This window comes from Diceros bicornis, chromosome X (assembly GCF_020826845.1).
Source record: "Diceros bicornis minor isolate mBicDic1 chromosome X, mDicBic1.mat.cur, whole genome shotgun sequence".
NCBI classification, from domain to species: Eukaryota; Metazoa; Chordata; class Mammalia; order Perissodactyla; family Rhinocerotidae; genus Diceros; species Diceros bicornis.
In genome coordinates this window covers 85135084-85158560 of record NC_080781.1, presented here as the reverse complement: position 1 = coordinate 85158560, position 23477 = coordinate 85135084, and the positions used below count along the sequence as shown (strand labels likewise).

Below are 23477 nucleotides of genomic sequence, written 5' to 3'. Positions count from 1 at the left end.
TCTTTAAGGAGGGTTTGAAAAGGGAATTTTCCATTCAATGGGGAACTGTATGTATATGGGTTGTAGGATGGTAATCACTTGTTCAAAAGCTGTGAACAACTTTAAGGATATTAATGCAAATTGCAAAATAGTTTCAAAAGGGTTCTAAAAATTAAACCTTGATCAAAAATAGTTGAGAGTGCCTGTTTTAACACAACCTCACCAACATTGACTAATTTTTTAAGTATTACTAATTTGATAGGTGAAAATGGTGTCATTAAATTTGCATTTCTTAGTTACCTTGGACATTGTCATATGTTTGCTATCCAGTTGTCATTTCCTTTTTTCTTTTATAGTTGTCTATTGATATATTTCCCTCACAAACTACTTTTGCCCATGTGCTCTTGTATTGATTTGTGTAATCTATTTATACAAAAATAAAAATTGTAACCATTGATCTGGCATAATTGGTGTGAATATTTCCCAGTTTCTAGTTGCCTTTCAATTTTCTTTTGGTTAAGAGAAATATACAAGTAAAATATTAATCTAGACAAAGTTATTGAGCTTTAATTTTTCATTTATTCCATTATATTTTAAGAATTTTTAAAGTTTATCAATTTTATCTATTATAAACTCATATATGTTCAGTAAACAAATATTTGGAATATCCAAAACAATAGAAAAGCAAAATAATTACACATTTTTCAATTTTCGCAGAGCTCACATCCACTATAAATATTTTGTTGGCTTTTCTTTCAGTATTCTTTTTTTCTTCTTATGTTGCTGCTGTTGTCTGCTTGTTAGCAAAATGCATTCTGCTTCATTCTGTTAGTATCATATGACATAATGATCTCTCTTTCCTGTCATGTTACTTCCTATCATGTCATGCAATTCATCTATTAAATAAGTATTTATTTACCATCATCACATATTGGTCACTCTTGTAGGCACTGGGATACAGCAATGAACAAAGTCCTTGCTCACATGGAGCATACATTCTAGTGGTAGTGGGATGGAGGACAACAATGCAAATAAACATAAAATATGTCAGGTATTTTTAAATACTATGAAGAAAAATAAAATAGGCTAAGTAAGAGGAATAAAGATCTCTAGAAGGGAGTGGGGCTTGCAATTTTATATGGAGGGGTGAGAAAAATTCTTTCTTATTTGATGATCCTTTAACCGAGACCTGAGTGAATTGATAGAATGAGTCCTACATGTATCTGGGTAAAGAGAGTTCCAGGCAAAGGACAGAGCAGGAACAAGGAACTGAGATAGGACTGTGCTTAATATTTCTGAGAATATCGAAGTGATGGTGGGATGTGACATGAAAAAGGAGAAGAGGAGTAAGAGATTTAATCAGTGAGGTAAGGTCGTGGTAAGGGCTTTGAACTTCATTGAGTATGAGATGGACTGCCATTGGACATTGAGAATAGGGAAGTTACATGATCTGACTTTTATTTGTAAGGAATCATCTTGCTGGTTGTGTGGAGAATAGAGTAGAGGAAGAAAAGGATGAGAGCATGACGATCTGTTAGGAGACTGCTGAAATAATCTAGGTAAGAGATGATAGCGGTTTGGACTGGGCTGTTGGCAATAGAGGTGATAATAAGTCATGAGATTTGAATATATTTTCAAAGCTTAGCCATCATAACGTCCTGACAGATTGGACCATGGGATGTGAGAAAAAGAAAGGAGTTAAAAATAACTCCAAAGTTTTTGGCCTAAAAACTGCAAGAAAAGTGGTGCCATTTGCTGACATAGAGAAGATATAAGGAGGAGCTGACTTAGAGGGTGAGGAGATAGGAGCTCAGTTATTATAAAATCTTTGTAATTATATTTTTAAAATAGTTTTTCTTTACTAAAGATGTTCTACATTTTAGTTATAAACCATTTAGAAAATATAAATATGGAAAACGAAGAAAACAAAAATCACCTATAACTTAATAACCAAAGAAAATTACTCAATGTTTTGATGTAACTGTATAGTCTTTACATACACACACACACAGTACATACGTGTATGCTATGTGTATATATATATAACATTCTTTTTTGCTAAAATGGGATGCTTTTTATAACCTAATCATTTTAGATACTTTCATCTAGCATTTGTTTAGAAATTTTTCCCCATCCAGAAATTTAGAAAAAAAGTGTCATTTCTACTGTGTTCTGGTACATTTATGGTTTAATTATTATAATTTTTGTTTTATTTTTTAACTTTATTTTTAACTTATTTTATTGGATGATATCAGTTAATAAGGTTTTTTTTTTATTACTTATCCTAAGTAACTGTCCTTGGAAAATACTTTCTAGGCCAAAGTCTGAAGACAAGTGGTTCTAGATCAGGGGTTGGAAAACTATAACTTGCAGGCCAAATCTGGGCTGCCACTTATATTTGTATGGCTTGCAAGCTAAAAATGGGTTTTTACAGATGAACACATTTGCAATTGATTTGATGATTGAGAAGACCAACTCTGAACCCTAATTAAGCAAAATGTAACCCCCCAAATTCTTATTATTAGAAATGTATTACAAAAAATATGCTCTTATCATTATATTTTGAATTGTGTCAATTTTAAAATGTGTGGAAATTTGTTTTTCTTGTTATATAAGTACCCGCATATTATGCTTGATGTTGCCTCTTGTCCCATAAAGGCTAAAATAATTACTATCTGGTCCTTTACAGAAAAAGTTTGCTGACTCCTGTTCTAGAACTTTATAAGTGGGCATAAGAATCACCTGGGGGCTATGTGAAAAATGTAGATTTCTGTTGTTCACCTCGACTTCACCACTGCTATGTTAATTTTGATTCAGTAGACCAAGAGAAAGTCCTAGGAATCTGAATTTGTTATTTTGCTGAGGAAGATTCACCCTGAGCTAGCATCTGCTGCCAATCTTCCTCTTGTTTGTATTTGACCCACTGCCACAGCATGGCCACTGACAGACAAGTGGTGTAAGTCCGCACCCAGGAACCAAATCTGGACTGCTGAAGTGGAGTGTGCCGAACATAACCACTAGGCCACTGGGGCTGAACAAGGAATCTCAATTTTAACAAAAACACCCCAAATGATTCTGATACACTCTGAACTAAATTTTGAGAAACATAGAATGCCAACTTGCACTGAGCAAGTTTCAATACTGCATTTTAAATACATGTGGGCCTGTACTTCACTACCAGCATGCTGGTAAATATCAGTTCATTGTAAAGATCTCCCTAGAGTGAATTGCCACAGGGACCACATTTGCCTATGGCTCTTTCCACCTGTCGTCATTTGTCCAATCACCTTTTCTTGGAACACAGGCTTGCTTGGGAATCAAAGCATTGTTTTTTGGTCTAGGAGGTCTGTGGTTTTTAATTTAAACCCATATGATAAGGGACATATCATTATTCCTGGATTCCATGCATTTGTTCTTGTCTCCCTTTTAATGCCCTCTTTATTATTGTTTGTGTATATATGTATGTATATATGCACATATCCATCCACCCATCCAGTTTTTTATAAACACAAGATTTTAACTTTATTAGAATTAGTATTGCCTCCCACCCCAATCACCATGCAAACCTTGAATTTTTGATAGGAATGAGCTACCATTTATGTCATAGTAATTTTAGACATTTACCAATGCACCTTAGAAAGAGCAAATGTTGGGACATGTAACTGAGTACAAATAGCAAAACATAGGGAGCTTTGAAAAATCAAAATACTATAGCACATTTCAGAGTCATTGTTGTTAGAAGTTTGAAATTATTGCTGTAATACCTTAATAAGAATTTCAGGAAGTCCTCAAGATTTTAGGTAGTATATGTGAAATTAAAAGAGGAAGAAATAGGGAGCCGGCCCCATGGCTTAGCGGTTAAGTGTGCGTGCTCCACTACTGGCAGCCCAGGTTCGGATCCCGGGCGCACACCGATGCACTGCTTCTTCGGCCATGCTGGGGCCGCATCCCACATACAGCAACTAGAAGGACGTGCAACTATGACATACAACTATCTACTGGGGCTTTGGGGGGGGAGGGAAGGAAGAAATAATTTATCTTCTGAGACAACTTAAGCATAAAATCCTAACTCTTCTTAATGAAGTCTCCATGGGGTGTCACAAGTTCATATTTCTAAGGGCCAAATCTTTCCTCTTTTCTTCACCTTCTCTACATTCTCATTGCTCCTTTGGGCCTACACTGATGTTGCATGAGAGAAATGTGCTTCTCTCTCTGAGTAGTTATGAAGGATTTCCATGACTTTTTTGCCCTTTTGTATCCAGTCCTCACTTTTACATATTTTTGTGGGAGCTCTCTCCCTGGGTACAATGTATTGACTAGTATTAATTCATATTTTGCATTTAAAAATATGTGTATTCAATTTATCTGAAATTTCTCTCTCTTTTACTGATGAGTTCCTAATATTGACTAAAATCATTTAATATAGTGTTCTTAGTTAATCAATGAGCCTTAATTTTGTTTTTTGGGGACAGATTCCATATTGTTTCAAGTATTTAATAACATTTTCAATTTTATCCAGAAACTTGAAAGATAGATAGCCTTTGCACATTAAGCAAGATAAACAGTTCTATCAAATAATACTCTAAAAACGTATGATCCAAGATCAATTAAAACACAATTCTCACAGTTCTAAGTTTTTGGTCCCAAGTTAGAGATAAAAATTTCAAGCATGCAAGTACTTGTATCCGAAACTTGATCTGTATGATGAAATTTGCTCTTAAGGAAAGGTTGTGACACTGTTTTCTGGCTTATATATTGCTTTATAAATAGAATATATTGAGGAGATATATTTGCATTAAAATAGATTATATATATGTCTCTCACAACCTAAAGATAAAAAATAGTGAAAATGACTCAGAGGTCTAACTAAGAAAATTATTCTGCTTAAAGTAAAACTGTTCTTATTTTGTAGACTAAAGTAAGAGACATACTTAGTTCATACTTTTGTTTTTCATTCTTCTGCAGTTTGTCTCACTTATATCAAAATATAATAAAAGTTGCAGAAAACTGTCTGTCTATATATTTTTACTCTTTGCCTAAGACAATTCACATTTTTGTGGTGTGTCTTCACAAAACAACTAAAGGCTGCATTAGATAATTTTCATTGCCTATATTGCCACTTCAGAAAAGTTGGGCAGTTTCTTTTAGCATTGTGTTTTGTTACGCTTGGAATGTTGCTTTCATATCTCAAAATTTGTCCCATATTAGCAATACATATTTCTAGTTGTATTACCCAGTCTCTGGTATTCAGATGCTCCAGCCCATTATGAAACCACAATTCCAAACAGACCCCATAGCTTTGTTGTTGGTTTAATTAGCATAATTCTAATATTTACATCTTTGTAAAAGAATATCTTCAGCTACATACGTTCATCCATATATAAAAAGCAGACGTTTCCTACCATCTGCTGTGGCTTAACACTGCAAGTCCTGAAACTTTATCTCAGCAAAATGGTACAATATCACATACATGCACATCTAATAAAAATTTCTACATAAACTAGAAATATCTGATATACACTTGAGTGTTCAGCAGGGATGGAGTTGAGATTAGGTGATGGAGGTAAGAGATTAGAGAGGAGCAGATGAGCACCAATTATTTAAGAAATTCACTTACAAATGAAATGTTCCTGAGGTTTAGTATTATTGTAGTAGTCAAATCAGTGTTAAGAATAACCATACAAATTGAATGAAAACTATTCATGATGTTTCACTTTAAAGTAGATATTGAACTAGGTAGAATTTTACTGTCTTTACAGTATTCATTTACATTTATAACATTTAAGTTACTCTTTATTTCTCTATGTCCCTTCTTTTAATTATTTTTTAGTGAACAGGGAAACAAATTCTTCATCTTGACTCGCATTGCTTTGTTTACCGTCCTTACCATAATGCAATAAAGCTGCCCTTCATCACAAAAAAGTAAAGTATTTACTCGTTTAAAGACATTAACACACAATAGAATTTTGTGCAATAAAACCTATTAGGGATATAGTTTGGACTTCCTGAAACACTGAAAAAGAAAAGGTTGCAAATTCCTCTCTGTTTTTTCTATTTAGGGCTTTAGTCTGCCCCAAATCCTCAGAAAGGTGACTTAAAAAAAGAGTCATTTGCCATTCTGTGTAAATTAGCTTAAAATTACTTTTTTATGCCCCAAATATTGATTTAAAAAGTCCTTGATTTTTCAAAAGCGTAATTTACCCTTTTGGAAGTTTCAAATCGATCTCAAAAGGATGTAAAATTATTTTTCTACATTATAGAAGGCTTATTTTTTTTATACAAAAGATGCCAACATCTGTTGTTTCATTTACTATTGTTCTAAAACAAAGAAACTAATTTACTGTGATGGCTGAGTCTTGCCATACAATATCAGCACTCATCCCTTTTCTTGCAGTCTCGCTAAAGCACTAAATGTTTTTTTTTTTAAATTAAATAAACGAAAATACAAAGGCCCCAAACATTTGATGAGAAATTCAGTGAGAACGCTGATGGCAGATCTTTTAAAATTGACTTTGATTTTGAGGGTGAAAGTACTTGGAGTTAGTTTTTTAAAGTTTCATAGGAATTATATCCTCAGTATTTGTATATTGAGTTAGTCAAGCCTTTCTATTCTCAGATTTCCAATGGTAGCTAGATTATTTCTAATTACTGATCATGATCCCCTGGAGCTAAGTGGGATACATTAATTCTCTTGAGGCTCCAAGAAACCATTTGTTAGGTTACACTTCATATGAAGCAAATTACACTCTGAAATATGTAAGAATCAATTCATTTTGCATGCGCAAGCACTAGTCTCTGAGGGATTATTGTGATCACTTGGTTCAATGTAGGAGCAAGACCTTGTGGAATCCTCTTGGTCTTGAAGCAACATACCATTAATTTATTAACAAAATGTTACTCTACAAATAGACTTTAAGTTATTCCAATTATTACAAGCTTTGTCTAAGACAGGCTCATCAATCAAGTGTTGAACAATAACGAAAAAACAGTTATAAGCATGAGCCTATGTCACCAATAATACTATGTTACAAGCACCAATTTATGTAATCAATCAGTTCTCAATTATTTCTTCATAGGATGAGATTTAATAAAAATGGCTTATTCTGTAATAACTAATTTCTTTTGTCAAATACTGAGAAGAAAATTGGAAAGCAAACAAATGGAGGGATATAATCCATAGATTATGAATTCAACAAGTAATCATGGAATGCTAACTATATTACAGGTATTGTCATAGGTGCTGAGAACACCTGAATTATCTATATTTGTTCATTTATTCATACATTCCTAACTATTCCCTTAAATTAGGTCATTTATTTATAGGTAAGATGGTATTCACTCCATTCCTAAATATTCCCTTAAAGAAATAAGTATTCTTACTTTTTTCCACTGGGCAAAAAATGTCACTTACATGTAACATTTTATTTTTCCCCTTAACCCATAGATACAAGAAGAAAGGCACCAGTATGTGTGAAACTGTCTATACAGAAAAGCCTCCCCCAAATAACCTTTATATGATGGTTTGCAATCACAAAGCAATGTTCTTAATTTTCTTCTTCTCCCTGGGCACATTTGAAGTTTGTACAAGTGACTGTTTTGAAAAGCTTAAAAGAAAGGAAGAAAAACAAAAAACAAATGAACAAAAAACTTGTATTAAATAGTCCATTTTTAATTTGACCATTGATAGTACAGTTTTACTAATTTTTACTAATTATTTTGTGCTACGAAATGAACAACAATTTATTCTTAATGCTTTGTCACTGATTCAAGGTGTTCAGTTGTTTTGCTCCCCCGTGGAAGCCTTAATTATTAGGAGTCTATTAAATGTAGCTAAAAGTGAAAAGTACAAGCCTGAGAAACTACCCAGGTGTTTGTGTTCAAATAGAGATTATCTTCCGTTTATATTTTTCCCCTGCTTTTTACCAACCAAATTTGTAGAGTTCTTTTGACTGTTTTGTAGGGTCCTAACATGTATATTTTGTTTGTACTTAGGCATATTTTAACTATTCCTTTTTTTTATACTGGCCTACTTTTTGAAAACAGTAAGAATTTAAATATCTAAATAATTTGCCCAGTGTATTAAATTCTTATTCTTGAAGATTTTTTTCTAGAAATCTTTCATGATTTATACTGAATCAAAGCATTTATAAAGGTTTTAGGTAAACACTGACACTTCAGGTTTATAAATTTAAACAAAAATTGGTAGTGGGTAAAAAGGAATAGAGTGTACATATGGTAAATAATTACCAATGTAACTATTTTAAATTTTATTTGGAATTGTATTGTTTTCATATATTTTAATGATCACAATGATGTAAAGCAAGTAAGTTCATAAAATATGAACAATTATATCACATTAGTTTTGGTTTTTCTTTTGTCATTTTAAATGAAGACTATATCTTGAATGTTCAAAATTTTTATACATATATCAATATGATGTGCATTTTTATTTTCTAGTGGGTTTAAGCTTTCACATGCTATGGATATTTTTTCTCAAGCTCATATAACTCATACTGTTTATTTGTTTTTTTTGTGAGGAAGATCAGCCCTGAGCTAACATCCACGCTAATCCTCCTCTTTTTGCCAAGGAAGACCGGCTCTGAGCTAACATCCATTGCCAATCCTCCTCCATTTTTTTTTCCCAAAGCCCCAGTAGATAGTTGTATGTCATAGTTGCACATCCTTCTAGTTGCTAACTCATACTGTTTTTAAGTAAAGATGTTCATCACAGTATTGTTTACAAATGTAGAAAACATTGAAAAAGATAAATCTTATTCAGTAATGAGCTACTTAGATAAGTTATAGTACATCCAACACAATGAAATACTATGCAGTCACTAAAATGATGATACAGATTGATATTTATTGACATGAAAAGATGATTACGTTTTACTTTAAAGTTTAAAAAAACACATAAAACTACACATACTATGTTTTTTGTTTGTAAAACAGTGTGTGTACACATAAGAAAAAGGCATGGAAGGATATGCACACACTGAAAATATTAATAGTGGTTATCTTTGAACTGTGGGAATTTTACTTCTTTCTTTATAAATTTCTGCATTGTTTACATTTTTTTACAATGAGCATATATTATGTTTATAATCAATAAAAACAGTGATGTCCATTTGAAAATATTTGAAAATGAATATACATGTAATTTGTGGATAAAAAATTACATAGAAACAGCTTATTCTCATTATTTTATGGGCAAATAGCTAACAAAAATGTTAACAAAATCATATATTTATGTTGTATTATACATGAAACGAAAGATTTCTATATAAGGTAATAAAACCAACTGGGAATAGAGACAAAACATTTTCTTATGGCTGGATCTATGGTGTGAGTGAATCCTATTTTTAACAAGTAATTATTTAAATTTTACATAAATTAGGTATTTATTTCTCTCCTTCCAAAATGGATTTGAACTGTCATGTAGTATAAGGAAGGCAATCCAAAGAAAACACAGAAGTAAGTGTAATATGGATGGAAGGTAGATGGATGGGGAGAAGAGGGAACTGCAAGTAAGATACGGAAAATCTGCAATCTAGAAATTACAGGCTAAATAATGTAACTGCAACATAGAACTGAACATTTTGTCCCAATTTATAAGCAGCCAGACATAAAGAGAACCATACTGGATTAATAGCTCTCATATGATAGATGGAGGTATGTGATTTAATCAAGAGAGACAACCTTTTCCTTAACTTTGAAACATCTGTGAATATTATCACATGGATATGTTCAACAGTTAACAAGAGATGACAAGTTTAAAAGATGTTCTTCAAAGTAGTCTTTCAACATCATTATATTAATTATTTACCTTTTATATTGACACAATAAAGGCTGAAGGTAAAATTTTAAAATTGTCTATAGGTAAAGGCAATTCAGTGCAGTTATTCATCTTTCTTGTCAATTTAACATGATCCAAGTATGCGTAGATACTTGGATCTAAGGAGTTTAGAAAAATGAATGGTAAAAATGCTCCTTAGACTGTTCTCAAATATCAAATCTCAGGAAAAGTTTTTAATATGAAACTCATAATTTAAATAATCAATGCCTAAAGTGTTAATTTTCTAAGATACTGATTGAGAAAATACCAATATGCTTATTTCTCTGGGCATGAAGTTAATAAAGAAAACTCCCAAAACTTAGTCAAAGCCACTATCAAGTCTGTGGTACGCCCACAATATATTAAAAAAGGACAAAACATAAATAAATAAAGGGAAAAAAGAAAGCTCACATCTTTTTAAAAGAATATTCATTTTAAATAATAATTTAAAGTGAAATTATGCACAAATGCTAATTGGATCACATATATTTTTCCCTGCTTTATTGATTTCTCAAAAAGCAAGTTAGAATTTTTCACTCTGTGAGACTCAGAAGTAAGGACCATTTCAAGAATATTTCACAGAAGAAATTAAATTTAGTAGTATTATTGAAATAAGGAAGAAAATATACTCAATTACCTCACCTTGACAGGTTTAAGAAAAAAAAAACATGTGGAGGAATAGACTTTATTCTACATATTCCTATAGATATTATATCAAAAAATAGTACAAAATGACAGTTTTACAATTGGAAATTATGTTCTTCACTAAAATGAACAAGGTTTTCTAGTTTCACTTTTTTTCAAAAGAAAGTACTCACTTAAAAAAACCTGTGAATTGGCATAAAATAACTTCTTATCACAAAATAGCCCAAACTAAGCAGGCACCAGCTTAAGGCTGAAACAAACTGAGCATTCTTATTCTCACCACCTACGCCTGGCCTGGCCCAGGGTGACATGCAGAGGCTTGGAGCCCACTATGCGACCATTCATCTCATCCACTGCTTTGGTAGCCTCTTCAAAAGAGGAGAAGCAAACGACACCAAACCCTTTGCCTTGCCCCACTTCCACCATCACTTTAGCCCGGCTAATTGATCCAAAGGAAGAAAATTCCTCCTTCAGTTTTTCATCATCAATGGTCTCATCCAGGTTCTTAACATAGATAGGCACTCCTGGAGGCCGACTTTTTTCTTTTAATCTCAGCCGTTCAAATCTTCGCCTTAACTCAGCCAGACGTTCAATTTTCTTCTGTGCTCGCCCTACATATAGGACCTTTCCGTCCATGGACTTTCCATGCAGGTCTAACACAGCCTTTTGGGCAGCCTCATGTGTCTCATATCTCACAAATCCAAAGCCTTTAGATTTCCCACTGGCATCTCTTATCACCTTGACACTCTCAGTTGACCCATATTCACTGAAAATTTCCTTCAGTTTTTCGTCATCCATGTCATCTCCAAAATTTTTTACGAAAACATTGGTGAAAGTTGCTCTATCCCTGGTTCTGACTTCAGCTGCCCGCTCTTCCGGAAATTTGAATCGGCCAACATACACCTGGCGGTTGTTGAGCCGCACTCCATTCATGTGCCAGATGGCCCTATTGGCAGCGGCCAGGCTGTCAAAGTGCACATAGGCATAACCCTTGGAGCCATTGTCATCACATACGACTTTGCAGGAGAGAATGTTCCCAAAAGCAGAAAATAAATAAAAAAGGGCCCTATTGTCTATGGATTTGTCCAGATTTTTGATGAATATATTTCCAACTCCAGACTTTCTTAAGCGGTCATCTGGCTGAGACCACATGAGGCGGAATGGTTTGCCATTAATCAAATCAAAATTCATGGTGTTCAGGGCCCACTCAGCATCCGCAGGAAAGCGGAAGTTAACATAGCCATAGCCCAGGGGGCTGCGGGTCACCGGGTCACGGCAGATTCGGGTGAAGCGCAGAGGGCCAGCAGGCCTGAACTTTTTATATAACATGTCCTCGGTGACATCTGGGTCCAAGTCACCCACGTAAAGGGCAGCCTTGAGGTACTTCTTTTTCCTACCAGCAGGATTAGGCTCCCCACTCCCCATCTCTCTGAGTAGAGGGAGGAGACTCTTGGGAGAGAAAAAAGGCTGCTTTCTGTAAGCTATGGGCCAAGCAGCTGTTCACAAACAGAAAAAAAGCCAAGGCGAAGGAAGCTAAAAGCAGACTCAGAATCACTGTTGAGGCTGAGAAAATGAAGTTCAGAAACAGCTGGTCAGCAGGCTCAGAACAAATGCATCAGACAAAAAGGCACCCCAATAATGAATCTGTTCTCTCTATGGGGACTTATAATTTCCACGCATTCAGATTTAAAATCAGTTTCAAAAGCCAGTAGTAGGAAAGAAATTTCCCTTTCCCCGTTAAATCATCAAGCAGCTGGCTGGCTCCCCAGATCTAGCATTGCAAACAGAGGCCTCACGACCCGTTTTCTGCATAAATACAGGCCTCGAGCTCCTGTTGGCTTAAAATTATATCAACAAGGGCAGGGGCCGAACGTGTATTCCTCCGCCGGCTGCCTGGCCGGTCTCAGGCGGGCTGGCAGCTAACTAAGGCCGCTACACACACTCAGCGTCAGCGAAAGGGCAGACTGGACACTTGGTGCGCTGGGGCCGTCAGGCAGGCTGCAGGCGGCGGATCGGACAGAGAGACAGACAGACAGACACACGCGCGGGGACCGCAGACCGCCCAGATACCCAAGATGCCCACTGGGTACGGACCGAGTGAAGCGCGGTGATTTCGGCAGCCTGAGACTCGCGGCAGATCCGGAGGGACTGACTGGCAGACGCGCACTGGGTCAGCTCAGACGCCAGGCGGTTCCGGACAGATGCGGGGCGGAGTCAAAAGAGAAGGGCAGATGCGCGGCGGGCGGGCAGAGCGCGGACCGATGGACAGGGATTGCTCTCCGCAGGACAGACCGACCCAGGGACGAAAAGCCCGTAGCTCTGGTAGGGCGGGCGGGCGGGCGGGGCGCGAGGAAACCCGGAACCGTGAGAAGTAACTTCCCGCTTGCTCTGTGCCAAGAGTAAAAAAAGAAAGAAAGAAAGAAAAAGAAAATTTAATTGGTTTTCAGATTTTTTTCTTATTTTTTGAAATTTTATTTATTTATTATTTTAAAATATTGTCTTTAGTCTGCTGATCTCAAAATCAAAGAAGGAGGTGATGACCTAGGGGCAAAGAACTCTCAATAAGTTGTGTTTTTTTTTTTTTTTTTAAGTAATTACTTTAATCATTTCTGCTTAGGAAATAGGATATAGGTTGCATACTTTCCTGAGTGCATTGGAAAGTCAGAATTGACAGCTGTGCTGGACTCCCAGTCCAGTGCTAAATGATCACAGGGTCAAATAAAACGCAGGGTCATGTTGTGCTTGGCCTTTATCCTTACTCCATTAAACTCCAACATAATGGTGGCATTATCCTCAGGTAGTGGGCAGAGTTCTTTTCACTGCTCCAGTAATACTATGGTTTTAATGATTGGAGAGCCATAAAGTGGCTTTTAATGGTACTTAGTGCCACAAAACATTGAAGATGTGCTGCCTTCATAATCACAAATTACAAAATCTTAAAGAGAGAAAAGCTGCAGAGTCAATGTAAAATATATAATTAATGTTCGCAGATGAAATAAACACGTAAAGATATAGGCACTTTGCACAATTAATTACTAATTTTAACATGAGTTGTCAACTTTAACCATTGTGGAACAATGCTATAAGATTAGACTCAGCTCAGCGATTTCCCAAGAAGGTCTCTCTTTAGAGTTGTGAGAAACTGTTTTAGAGAGGAATGTTGCCTGACTTCAGAAAATTGCCCATGTCTGTAACAGAACTCCTCATCCAGCCTTTTCTGCAACCCCTCCCCTCAAAAAGAAAATCCAAATAAAACATATATCAGTACTCTTAGACTGGAAAAGATCCTGGCAAAGAAAGAATGCAAGAGGACATCTCCCCAAAGGGTGTTGTCTTTAGAAGAAATTCTTAAAATAACAGTCTAAATTCCTGTGCGGCTTCATTTTTCACATTTTACATTTTCTGTTAGACTGTAAGTTGACTACAGATGACAATTTACTCTGATTATTTACTCAAATATTTAGTAATTTTTTTTATGGGGCTCTTATGCTTGCTTTTTAGGGTTCTTGCTCAGCTAGGACATGGAGACTATGTGAGAAAAGGCAAAAACAAACAAACAAATATTATAGAGATAGACTAATAAAAACTGGTTGTACGATATGACCACAGTGACCAACATGTAGAAACACTTGTGAACACCTGCTTAGTTTATTGTACTTTGAACTTAATTTTTGTAAACATCTTTCCTTATAAGCTTAATTAACAATGGGCTAGAACTTTGGACTGTTTTTATTTTTTTCACTTAAAAATATTACTTTACCGAAAATACTATGTTAAAATAACAACATAAGTCCAAGAGAATAATTCCCACAATATTATCAGTAAATCAAATCAAAATTGTATTCATGTAACCATCTAAATGTTGTCCATATTCCAATTCATTTGTACACATTTGCTCTAAGATTATAGATAGAATTGGATCGTTAAAAATAATTATTTTCAAAATAAGCTTCTCTCTACATTTACCAGCCATTTTGGGGTCATTGGAGTATAAACATTCTAAATTATAGTGACGTTTTTATCACATAAAAAATCAGAAATTTAGAACCACTTTGAAATAAATGAATTTTCGTAAATTTCCCTCTGCTGACCAGAAGTTTACGGAAAAAAAGAAAGTATTTTCACCTATAATTTGCTTAATCGTTTTAATATTTAGATTGAGAAGAGTCTCTGGAATAAAAATCAGATGTAGAACATTTCTCGTTTTTATGATATATTAGAGACAAGTTTATAGTCTTATATAAATCTGATTCATATATTAAATCCATTAAAAATCCTCACTCAGATTCCTAAGGCAGTTGGTTGAAGCATATCTGAGAGATATTTTACACAAGGAAAGAATCATGGACAACTGGCATTCTAAGTGCATCTCATCACACCTTGTTATTTACGGTTGATAGTACTGTGTCAGCATGAGCGGAAGAGGAAGAGAGTTGGGAATTTAGTTTTTCAGCCTTGTCTTAACAGGCACTTGATCCTGTGTTTCCAATTAAAAGTCTCAGCTCTACAAGTTGCTGGGACTTGACAATGAAAGTCAGTTTGCTGCTCTATTCAATGAAGTCTGGGATGCCTGAGCAAAATACTATAAAGGAAAAACTATTATCTAGATCTTGGCTCATATTTTTTAGACAAAGAGAGAAAAATTGCAAGAAAACAATTTGACATTAAGAATGTAGTATAAACAGGCATTTCTACAGTAAGTTTTGGAGCCAGTAGCATTTTTTTTTCCTCTATTTCCAAAAATTTTAACCTGAGCCATGAGTACTTATGCTCTGGGTAATAATCCTGAAGGCACTTTGATAAGATTAATTATCAGAGAAAGATTAAATTGTGTTTATTAGAATGAACTTTTATTAAAGTGAGAAAGTGCCTAAAACTGGAAAAGTTTCAGCAGAGTTTACAATGAAGGGGATTTATGCTAAATTGTTAATAAATCAGAATATTTAATCTTCAATATTTAACCAAAATTTCAGTATTTTTAAATTATAAAACTTTAGTTTACATATTTATTCAAGACTGTAGCTATCATTCTTATAATAGTAACCCTAGGGGATTTGTTAGAAATTAAGAAAAATACTTTTATAAAAACAGTTTAACATTTTTTTATGTTTTCATTTGTCTCAGGAACTAAATCCCTTTTGAATTAAAAAGTCATGCATTCAACTGTGAAGAAATCTGAGTACTAAAAAACATAATAAAAATAATAGAATAACTTTATATATATTTAGGTTTAGTTAGGTGTCTCCTTAGGGTGCTCTTTTAATTAAATCCTTTAGTTTAAAAAAGATCCATAGAATACTACATGTGAATTTATGCAATTGCTATGTATTCACAATCTAGTCTATTTAGAGGTTTATGTAGCATATATGATGTAGAATCAAAGTATTTTCTGCTATAATGCATTGAGATAGGGTAGAAGTATCACCCATTTGGCAGATAGTCTCAGACAAATCTCTTTCTCCTTACTAGATCCTGTTTACTGAACATATGTCTCATACAGGGAAAATGCACACACGCACCCCACATTCTCTGATTAAAAATCTTGAGTGATAGTCATTTCACTTGACCTAGAATGAGAAATAAAATAATAATTTTTAAAAATGTAAACTTTATGTTTCATTTTTATTTTCATTTTTTACTCATGGTAAAATACACATAAAATTTACTATCTTAACATTTTTTAAGTATACAGTTCAATGGCATTAAGTACATTCACATTGTTGTGCAACCAACACCACTATCCATCTCCAGAACTCTTTTCATCTTGCCAAACTTAAACTCTACCCATTAATTTATGCTTTTAGATGACACTTAAAATAGTTTAAGCCATTTCTTTATTGTTGGACATTAAAAATGCTTTTAGTTATTTTATTGTCACGACACGCAATGCTATAATAAACACCCTTATTCACATACTTTTATATATTATTGCTCATATTTCTATTAGCTAGATTCTCAGAAGTGGAGATTGGACACTTAAATTGTATGTGTATTATTAAATGTTAATATATACTGTCAGACATTTTAAAAATACTGCAGCAATTTACTTATCTTACCAAGAACATGAAAATTTAGAGGAAATGGCTAATTCCTAGCAAAATAGGAATTCCCAAATTTGATTCAAAAGAAAAGTGGAGAACAACTGCCATAGAACAGATTAGGGAATGATTACACATATGCTATTAAAAAAAAAAAAAAAAGGCACAGGTGATTTTATAATTGAGTATTATTATATGATCTTTGAGAAAATACATGTAGGGCCAAGGCTATTCAAACTATCCCCAACCATAAAACACTCCCTAAGTCACTTATAAAATTGTCTCCAAGAGACATCTCATAAGCTCAGTTCATCTTTTCAAAGCAGAATAAAGTTATAGATTGATAGTCAGCCCATTTACTGATAGAACTTGGATATATATTGACTCAGTTGTCTGTATGTATGGGTGGTGAGTGTGGCAGTAGGCAGATTGCAGGAGCAGGGTCGTGTTTCATAATAAGGATTTAGAAGGGAATGTGTGATGGGGAGGTAATTAAAGACTTCTAGTTCAGTATGTCAAAACAAAATAAAACATATTCCAGAAAGTGACTATCATATCTTGTACTTTTTTTCTTTCCTTCTGGACTGTATGTTCAGAAATATAAAACATGGAGAACAGTTCTCTGCAGATAAGGAAAACCGAACATTTAAATAAGCACATGATTGAGGAAAATTCTCTGCTTGTCTTTCCTGACATAGAAGTTCAAATATAAAACAATACATTATTGTTTAATTCGCATCAATGGGAGGATCATAGTTTCTTTCTCTTAAAACATCACACATCCACAAATTCCTGTCTTGTGGCTACAGGCACACTAAGTACTCAGATAATTTCTGTGAAAGCTGTTAGGACTCCTCATATATACTTCTTGGTCATCCATATTAATCCTCATAATAGGTAACAGGAACTGTGTGCCCATTTTGTTCTGAAATTAATCACTGTCTTCATACTTTGACACATACAGCAGTAGTTATATTAAGTAAACATTAGATTTACAGGGAGAAATAGCTATATTTTCCATTTGGTCTTCGAATTCTGTAGTAGTTCTTTCCCATAATTTTAAGTACACTCTTAAAGATAAGATTCATTATAGAATTTTCTTTCCAAGATTTCTTTTTTGGGAGTGAGGTGACATAAAAAAAATAGTAATACCTTTATAAAAAGTTATGACTATTTCTACCATTATTTTATTAAAATTACACATTTAATTCCTTACTTGTCTTTTAAAATTAATTCCTGTGCAATATCAGAGAACCTAAGTGGCAAGACTGGAATCTAATAACATAAAAACTTGCAGAAACTCCAAAGTTTAGAATAAACTAATCCATCTGATCTGGAGAGGAGGTACACATTCTAATTACTTTGATTTTCCTCAATAAAGAATTATCAGTAATGCTTACTTTTTTGATTTATAGTACAATCAAAATAATTATTCATTGACTTGGAACAATCCCTAAGCTCTAGCACATTTCCATTAGAAATACAGTCCTCTTTTGAATATTTAAATTTACATGGAATGGATAACTCACCACAAAAGTTCAAAGCATATTAGGGGTCTTAGGATTGTTACTGTTGACTGAAGATCCTGCTTGTGACTTCAATTATTCCCTCTTATTTCTTTTTTTTTTTTTTTTTTATGAGGAAGATCAGCCCTGAGCTAACATCCGTGCTAATCCTCCTCTTTTTGCTGAGGAAGACCGGCTCTGACCTAACATCTATTGCCAATCTTTCTCTTTTTTTTTCCCCCCCAAAGCCCCAGTAGATAGTTGTACATCATAGTTGCACATCCTTCTAGTTGCTGTATATGGGACACGGCCTCAGCATGGCCAGAGAAGCGGTGCGTCGGTGCGCGCCCGGGATCCGATCCCAGGCCGCCAGTAGCGGAGCGCACGCACTTACCCGCTAAGCCACGGAGCTGGCCCCCCTCTTATTTCTTTTTATAATATATTTAAGTCCTAATACTAGACTTTGGCTGCTGAAACGTTCTTGAAACTGATTTACTACTAAGACTAAAAATCATTCATTAATAATGAGGAGACATTTCTCTTGGTTAATTTATTTACCTATTTGTGGCTCCAATAATATTGCAATGACCTTTAGAATGTTTGGATATATTATTCATCAACTTAAGTGAGCTCTCTGTTTCAATTTGACTGCTAGGCATTTTGTGTTTGCTTCAACTCTCCCCCTTCCCTACCACGACGTTTGTTTTTCTTCACGTTTATTTATATTTCAAGAAGTTAGCCAATTTTCATGACATTTGATACATGATGGCACCAGGATGCATTTTAAGGTTTATTTGTGGTTCATCTATTTACTTACAGCAAATGTATTTATTAAGGGTCCCCTGTGTGTCAGGCACTTTGCTTGGTACTCAGGGTAGAATGTTGAACAAGACAGACATGGTCCCTGCTATATATAATAGTTCGTACATTCTAGAGGGGGGGATATCATAGACAAATAAAAAAATAACAAAACAAATTAATTCCAATTTGTGACAAGATCCATATAGGAAACAAACTGGGTGCTGTCATAGCAGTTAATAGTGGAGTGCAAACTAGGACAGACTATCTTAAAATAAAAGGCATGACACCTTAATAAACATTCTCAAATGGGCGTATATTTTACAAATTATAAAAGATTTAAATGAAATTTATGTTGATAGATGTAGTGAGAAATTATTACACTGAATGAGGTCTATAGGTCCCAAATAATAAGTCATTTTAGCAACCCAGAATACCAGCTGAGTGAGAAAGGATGTGGTCATATTGAAAACAATATATGTTCAGAATTGATTATGTTCTTAATATAGTTTACTAGCGTTGGAAAATACAGATAAAGCATTAAATATGGTACCTCTACTAGACTTCTCCACAAACTGAGTTCTTGGAAGGGCTGCAGAGGAATTAAAAGAAAATAATAATAGTATGAATGATTGCCACAAGGAAATAGGAATAAAATTGTTTAAAATAACTTTATGATGTCTACTTATTCATATTCACAGATGCCCCATTTTGAAAATATCTTCTATATATTTTGTGTATGGCCTCTCTCTCTCTCCTTTTTCCTCTCTCTCCTCCTCCCCCTGCCCCGTCCCTCATTTTGTTGGTCATGCTAGAGTGGTGATTCTTGATTTAGGACATAAAGATAAAGATGCTAAATATGTTTCTTTGCATTACTGAATTATTATATCTGCTCTAATTGTAAGTACCTTACAATTACTGCATTTGGAAAGGTAACTTGAGATGTAAAAACCAAGAAGCAAAGCAAACAAAACAAAACAATAAAGGAACCTCTAGAATGAAAGATTATTCACTCTTGACTTAATTTTTTTATACTTAGGCAGTCTCAGAAAGGTCTGAAAATAAAATAGCATCCAGCACTTATTGCTTATTCATTTTCCATTTCTTTACATTTATTAGTCCTTTCTTCTCTCTGCTTTTTAAAACCCTTCTTCAAGGCCTAGCTTTAGTAAATTCTTTTAAGAAAGTCTACTTCATTTTTGGCCCATTTAGATATCTTCCGTCTCCTCTTTTTACTATCTTCCAATCCATTTTATCATTTGATCGTGCTCATTCTTGTATATCCTTTACTTATTTTGGGTCTCGGGCCTTCTTTTCTGGATGAAGTATAAGATCCTGGGAAATGACTTTTGCATTTTATACTGTAAAAAAGAATCACTTTTCTGTGTTCTTGTTCATTTGAATTGAATTAAAATGACCTAAATTGAATTGAATTGAGAAGAATTATGCAGGGTCAACACATATTTAGGGTATGTGCCCTCTCACAGCCAAGAGAGATAAGACTAATCAATCATGCCACTGAGCTTGGACCTGGTTTCATCATACTTATAAGCAAAGGGCTACAGGCAGCTACTATTAATCATTAGATTCGGCATGCAAGATAGAGACGTTTTGGGATCCCAGGTAGTTTGAGTGTGTTATTAATTATTTCTTATTTAATGTAGCATAAAAAAGCTATATCTTTAAAGAAGTCATAATTTTCAGTTCTTACCACAGTACTGTTAGGAAGGAGGAACCATCGTCTTCTGACAGTTTTGGGCTTGATATAATACAAAGATCAATGATCATTATAAAGCCTTAATGTACATTCATCTTGAAGAAATATTATTTTCAACTCTATTTTAAGTTCATCTAAGTATGTTTTTTTAAATTTATCCTTTTGCTTTCTAGAAGGTATTGGCATACAACTCTGAACTTGAAAATTTACATTGTACTAAATATATTGCTTTTCATATTATGCCCTACCTTTACACCAGGAGACTTTAAGTCTAGTAAAGGGAGATTATTTGCAAAACAAACTGAAATGCTCATCTGAATAAAGGTGTAAGGTCAGTTTTTGAGGACTGAGAGAGGAAGGAGGAGACACCAGCAATATAGCCACAACTTCTCTTACTTTAAGGGACATCTATCCTTTTGGTTGAAAATACAAAGACAACGGTAACACTTTTTGCTGTCTGTAAAGAAAATACACACCCATTTCTCTTTGTAATGATAGGTGTGGTTAAATTATTATTAATAAAAACTCATGTATGAAAAATTAAAAATTAAACAATTTTAATTTTATTTTATCAACTCATGCAATGTACCCCAACATTAAATTGTATTCCAAAGTAGGATTCCAGCAAACAAATATTTTTGTATTCTTTTAGGGAAATTATGAAGTAGGAAAAGTTGATTTTAGTGGTTAACTATAAATTATACTATCCCACATCACAACTGAAATCGGGCACTTCACCAAGACCTATCTTCATTGTTTCCCTGACACTCAGGGACTTGACAAAAACATCAATCATTCCAATTGATTGAAACTTGCTTGTTGCCTTGGAAATTCACCATGGCACAAGATAGCAGCTAGTTACCTTTATGAACTTTCAAAAAAATTAGTAGACTTTATTTTTAGAGCAGTTTTAGACTCACAGAAAAATTGAGTGGAAAATGCAGAGAGAGCCCACACCACATACTCGCTAGTTCATCCCAAACACAGCATCCCACCGTCAATATCCTGCACCAGTATGGTACATTTGTAACAACTGAAGAGCCAACATTGACACATCATTATCAACCAAAGTCTATAGTTTACCTTTAGTGGCTACATTCTATGGATTTGGCAAATGTATAATGTCGTGTGTCTACTATTACAATATCACACAACATAGTTGCATTGTCCTAAAAATCCTCTGTGCTTTGCCTATTTATCCTTTCCTATTCCCTATACCCTGAAAATCACTGATCTTTTTACTGTCTCCATATTTTTGCCTTTTCCAGAATGTCGCATAGAATCATACAGTATATAGCCTTTTCAGATAGTCTTCATTTGCTTAGTAACATATATTTAAGGTTCTTCCATGTCTTTTCATGTCTAGATAGCTCATTTCTTTTATAGCACCGATAATAATATTCCATTGTCTAGATGTCCCACAGTTTATTTATCTACTTATCTACTGAGGGACATCTTGGTTATTCCAAGTTTTAGCAGCTATGAATAAAGTGCTATAAACATCTGCGTACAGTTTTTTGTGTGAACGCAAATTTTCATTTCATTTGGGTGTATACCAAGGAGCATGATTGCTGATTTCTTTGCTCAAAATATATTTTATTTTGTTAAGAAACTACCAAATTGTCTTCCAAAGTGGCTTTACCATTTTGCATTCCCATCAGTAATGAATGAGAGTTCCTGTTGCTGCACATGCTTATCAGCATTTGGTGTCGTAAATGTTTTGGATTTTCACCATTCATAGGTATATAGTGATATCTCATTTTTATTTTAATTTGCAGTTCTCTAGTGACGTATTATGTTGAGCACCTTTTTATATGCATATTTGCCATTTGTATATCATCTTTGGTGAGGTATCTGTTCAGATCTTTTGCCCATTTCTTTTCTTTTTTAAAATTGTCTTTTATTATGGAAAGTACACTTAATATGAGATCCACCTTCTTAGCAAACTTTTAAGCATACGGTGTATTATTATTGACTATAGGTACAATGTTAGACAGCAGATCTCTAAAGCTTATTCATCATGCTTGACTGAAACTTTATGCGTGTTGATAAGTAACTCCCCATTTCCCACTCCCCCAGCCCCTGGAAGCTATTATTCCACTTTTTAATTCTACGAATTGAACTATTTTTAGATACTTCACAAAAGTAGAATCATGCAGTATTTATGCTTCTGTGATTGGCTTACTTCACTTAGCGTAATGTCCTCAAGGTTCATTCATGTTGTCACATATTGCAAATTTCTTTTTTCTAAAGGCTAAATAGTATTATATTGTATGTATATACTACATTTTCTTTAGCCACTCATCTGTTGATGGACTAGGATTTTATACATCTTGGCTGTTGTGAATGGTGCTGCAGTGAACATCAGAGTGCTCATATCTCTTCCAGATGGGAGAAAATTTTGAAAACCATATATCTGATAAGGGATTAATCTCCAAAATATATAAGGAACTCCTATAACTCAATAGTAAAAACAAAACAAAACTAATAACCTGATCAAAAAATGTGCAAGGGACTTGAATAGATATTTCTCCAAAGAAGATATATATACAAATGGCCAAGAGGCATATGAAAAAATGCTCAGCATCACTAATTATTAGGGAAATGTAAATCAAAACCATAATGAGATATCCCTTTACATTTGTCAGGATGGCTATTATCAAAAAAACAAAACACAAGTGTTGGTGAGGATGTGGAGAAATTGGAACTCTTGCACACTGTTGGTGGGCATGCAAAAGGTAAACCAGTATGGAGCTTCCTCAAAAAATTAAAAATAGAGCTACCATATGATCCAGCAATCCTACTTCTGGGTATGTATCCAAAATAATTGAAATATTTTTCCCATTTTTACCTGAGTTGTTTATTTTTTTAATTTTTGAATTTTAAGAATTATTTTTATATTTGGAATAATAGTCTTTTATCAGATATATCTTTTGAGAATATTTTCTCCCTGTCTGTGG

General features: G+C 34.2%; 1 protein-coding gene across 1 annotated transcript; it reads right to left on the bottom strand.

Moving 5' to 3' along the window:
- Positions 1 to 8822: 8822 nt before the first annotated feature.
- On the bottom strand, positions 8823 to 12647 carry PABPC5 (poly(A) binding protein cytoplasmic 5). Its single transcript, XM_058535249.1, has 2 exons — positions 12554 to 12647; positions 8823 to 12022 (listed from the first exon to the last, which is right to left on the bottom strand). The coding sequence occupies exon 2, from the start codon at positions 11882 to 11884 to the stop codon at positions 10736 to 10738; it is 1149 nt and encodes a 382-aa protein (XP_058391232.1). The 5' UTR covers positions 11885 to 12022; positions 12554 to 12647; the 3' UTR covers positions 8823 to 10735.
- Between the last annotated feature and the right edge of the window lie 10830 nt (positions 12648 to 23477).

Bases quoted from the DNA above. Each gene is read 5' to 3' on its own strand.
- PABPC5 (XM_058535249.1), bottom strand. From the start codon at position 11,884: ATGGGGAGTGGGGAGCCTAATCCTGCTGGTAGGAAAAAGAAGTACCTC.